This window comes from Empidonax traillii, unplaced genomic scaffold (genome assembly GCF_003031625.1).
Source record: "Empidonax traillii isolate 1590-97213 ecotype Southwest subspecies unplaced genomic scaffold, ASM303162v1 scaffold6344:size14077, whole genome shotgun sequence".
Lineage (NCBI taxonomy): Eukaryota > Metazoa > Chordata > Aves > Passeriformes > Tyrannidae > Empidonax > Empidonax traillii.
This window is the reverse complement of record NW_020961537.1, coordinates 1-1,441: the sequence shown is the minus strand read 5'-3', so window position 1 is coordinate 1,441 and position 1,441 is coordinate 1. Positions and strand designations below refer to the sequence as shown.

Below are 1,441 nucleotides of genomic sequence, written 5' to 3'. Positions count from 1 at the left end.
GCGGTGACCCCCCGGTGCCCCCCAGGACGGGCAGGCCATGCTGTGGGACCTGAACGAGGGGAAGCACCTCTACACCCTGGACGGGGGGGACGTCATCAACGCCCTCTGCTTCAGCCCCAACCGCTACTGGCTCTGCGCTGCCACCGGGCCCAGCATCAAGATTTGGGTACGGAGACTGGGGGAACTGGGAGAGACCCCTGGGAGAGCTGGGAGGGACCCCTGGGATACACTAGGAGAGCTGGGAGAACTGGGAGAGACCCCTGGGAGAGCTGGGAGGGACCCCTGGGATACACTGGGAGAGCTGGGAGGGACCCCTGGGATACACTGGGAGAACTGGGAGAGACCCCTGGGAGAACTGGGATACACTGGGAGAACTGGGAGAGACCCCTGGGAGAGCTGGGAGAACTGGGAGGGACCCCTGGGATGCACTGGGAGAGACCCCTGGGATACACTGGGAGAGCTGGGAGAACTGGGAGAGAGCCCTGGGAGAGCTGGGAGGGACCCCTGGGATACACTGGGAGAGACCCCTGGGAGAACTGGGAGAGACCCCTGGGATACACTGGGAGAGCTGGGAGAACTGGGAGGGATCCCTGGGATACACTGGGAGAGCTGGGAGAACTGGGAGGGATCCCTGGGATACACTGGGAGAGCTGGGAGAACTGGGAGGGATCCCTGGGATACACTGGGAGAGTGGCAAGAGCTGGGAGGGACCCCTGGGAGAACTGGGATACACTGGGAGAACTGGGAGGGACCCCTGGGATACACTGGGAGAGCAGGGAGGGACCCCTGGGATACACTGGGAGAACTGGGAGAGACCACTGGGATACACTGGGAGAGCTGGGAGAGACCCCTGGGATACACTGGGAGAGCTGGGAGGGACCCCCTGGACACCAGGGGAGGGATCAGGAAGGACTCGAGGGACCCCTGGGATACCCCGGGACATCTGGGAGGGACCAGGAGGGACTCGAGGGACCCCCTGGCCCCCTCAGGGACCCCCTGGGATAACTGGGATAGCTGGGAGGGGCTCCCTGGGATAACTGGGATAACTGGGAGGGGTCCCCGGGGCCGGGGGGTGTCTGTGATGAAACCCTTTGAGTGTCTCCGACGAGCCCGTGAGGAAACCCAGAGGCTGTTTCTGAGCCAGGCCCGGCTCCGGTGGGATTGGGGGGGATCCGGGGTGGGATCAGGGTGGGATCCTGAGCTGTGTCCCCCCTCCACACCCCGGGCAGGACCTGGAGGGGAAGATCATCGTGGACGAGCTGAAGCAGGAGGTGATCAGCACCAGCAGCAAAGCCGAGCCCCCACAGTGCACGTCCCTGGCGTGGTCGGCCGACGGGCAGGTGAGACCCCCGGCACCACCAGGGACCCTCCAGGGGGGAATAAAGGGGGTTGGGGATCCTCTGGGGGGGGACAGGGGGTTGGGGATCCTCCACAGGGGGGG

At 65.3% G+C, this 1,441-nt stretch overlaps 1 protein-coding gene across 1 annotated transcript in view; it reads left to right on the top strand.

Annotated features, from left to right (window-relative positions):
• RACK1 (receptor for activated C kinase 1) overlaps positions 1-1,388 on the top strand; it is a gene marked incomplete at both ends in the record, with an annotated part of 5,822 nt that extends 4,434 nt beyond the window's left edge. Inside the window, 2 exons of the mRNA XM_027911162.1 lie at positions 9-166; positions 1,230-1,388. Coding sequence (XP_027766963.1) covers positions 9-166; positions 1,230-1,388 — 317 coding nt within the window. The remainder of the gene's footprint in view (positions 1-8; positions 167-1,229) is intronic.
• Positions 1,389-1,441: the final 53 nt, after the last annotated feature.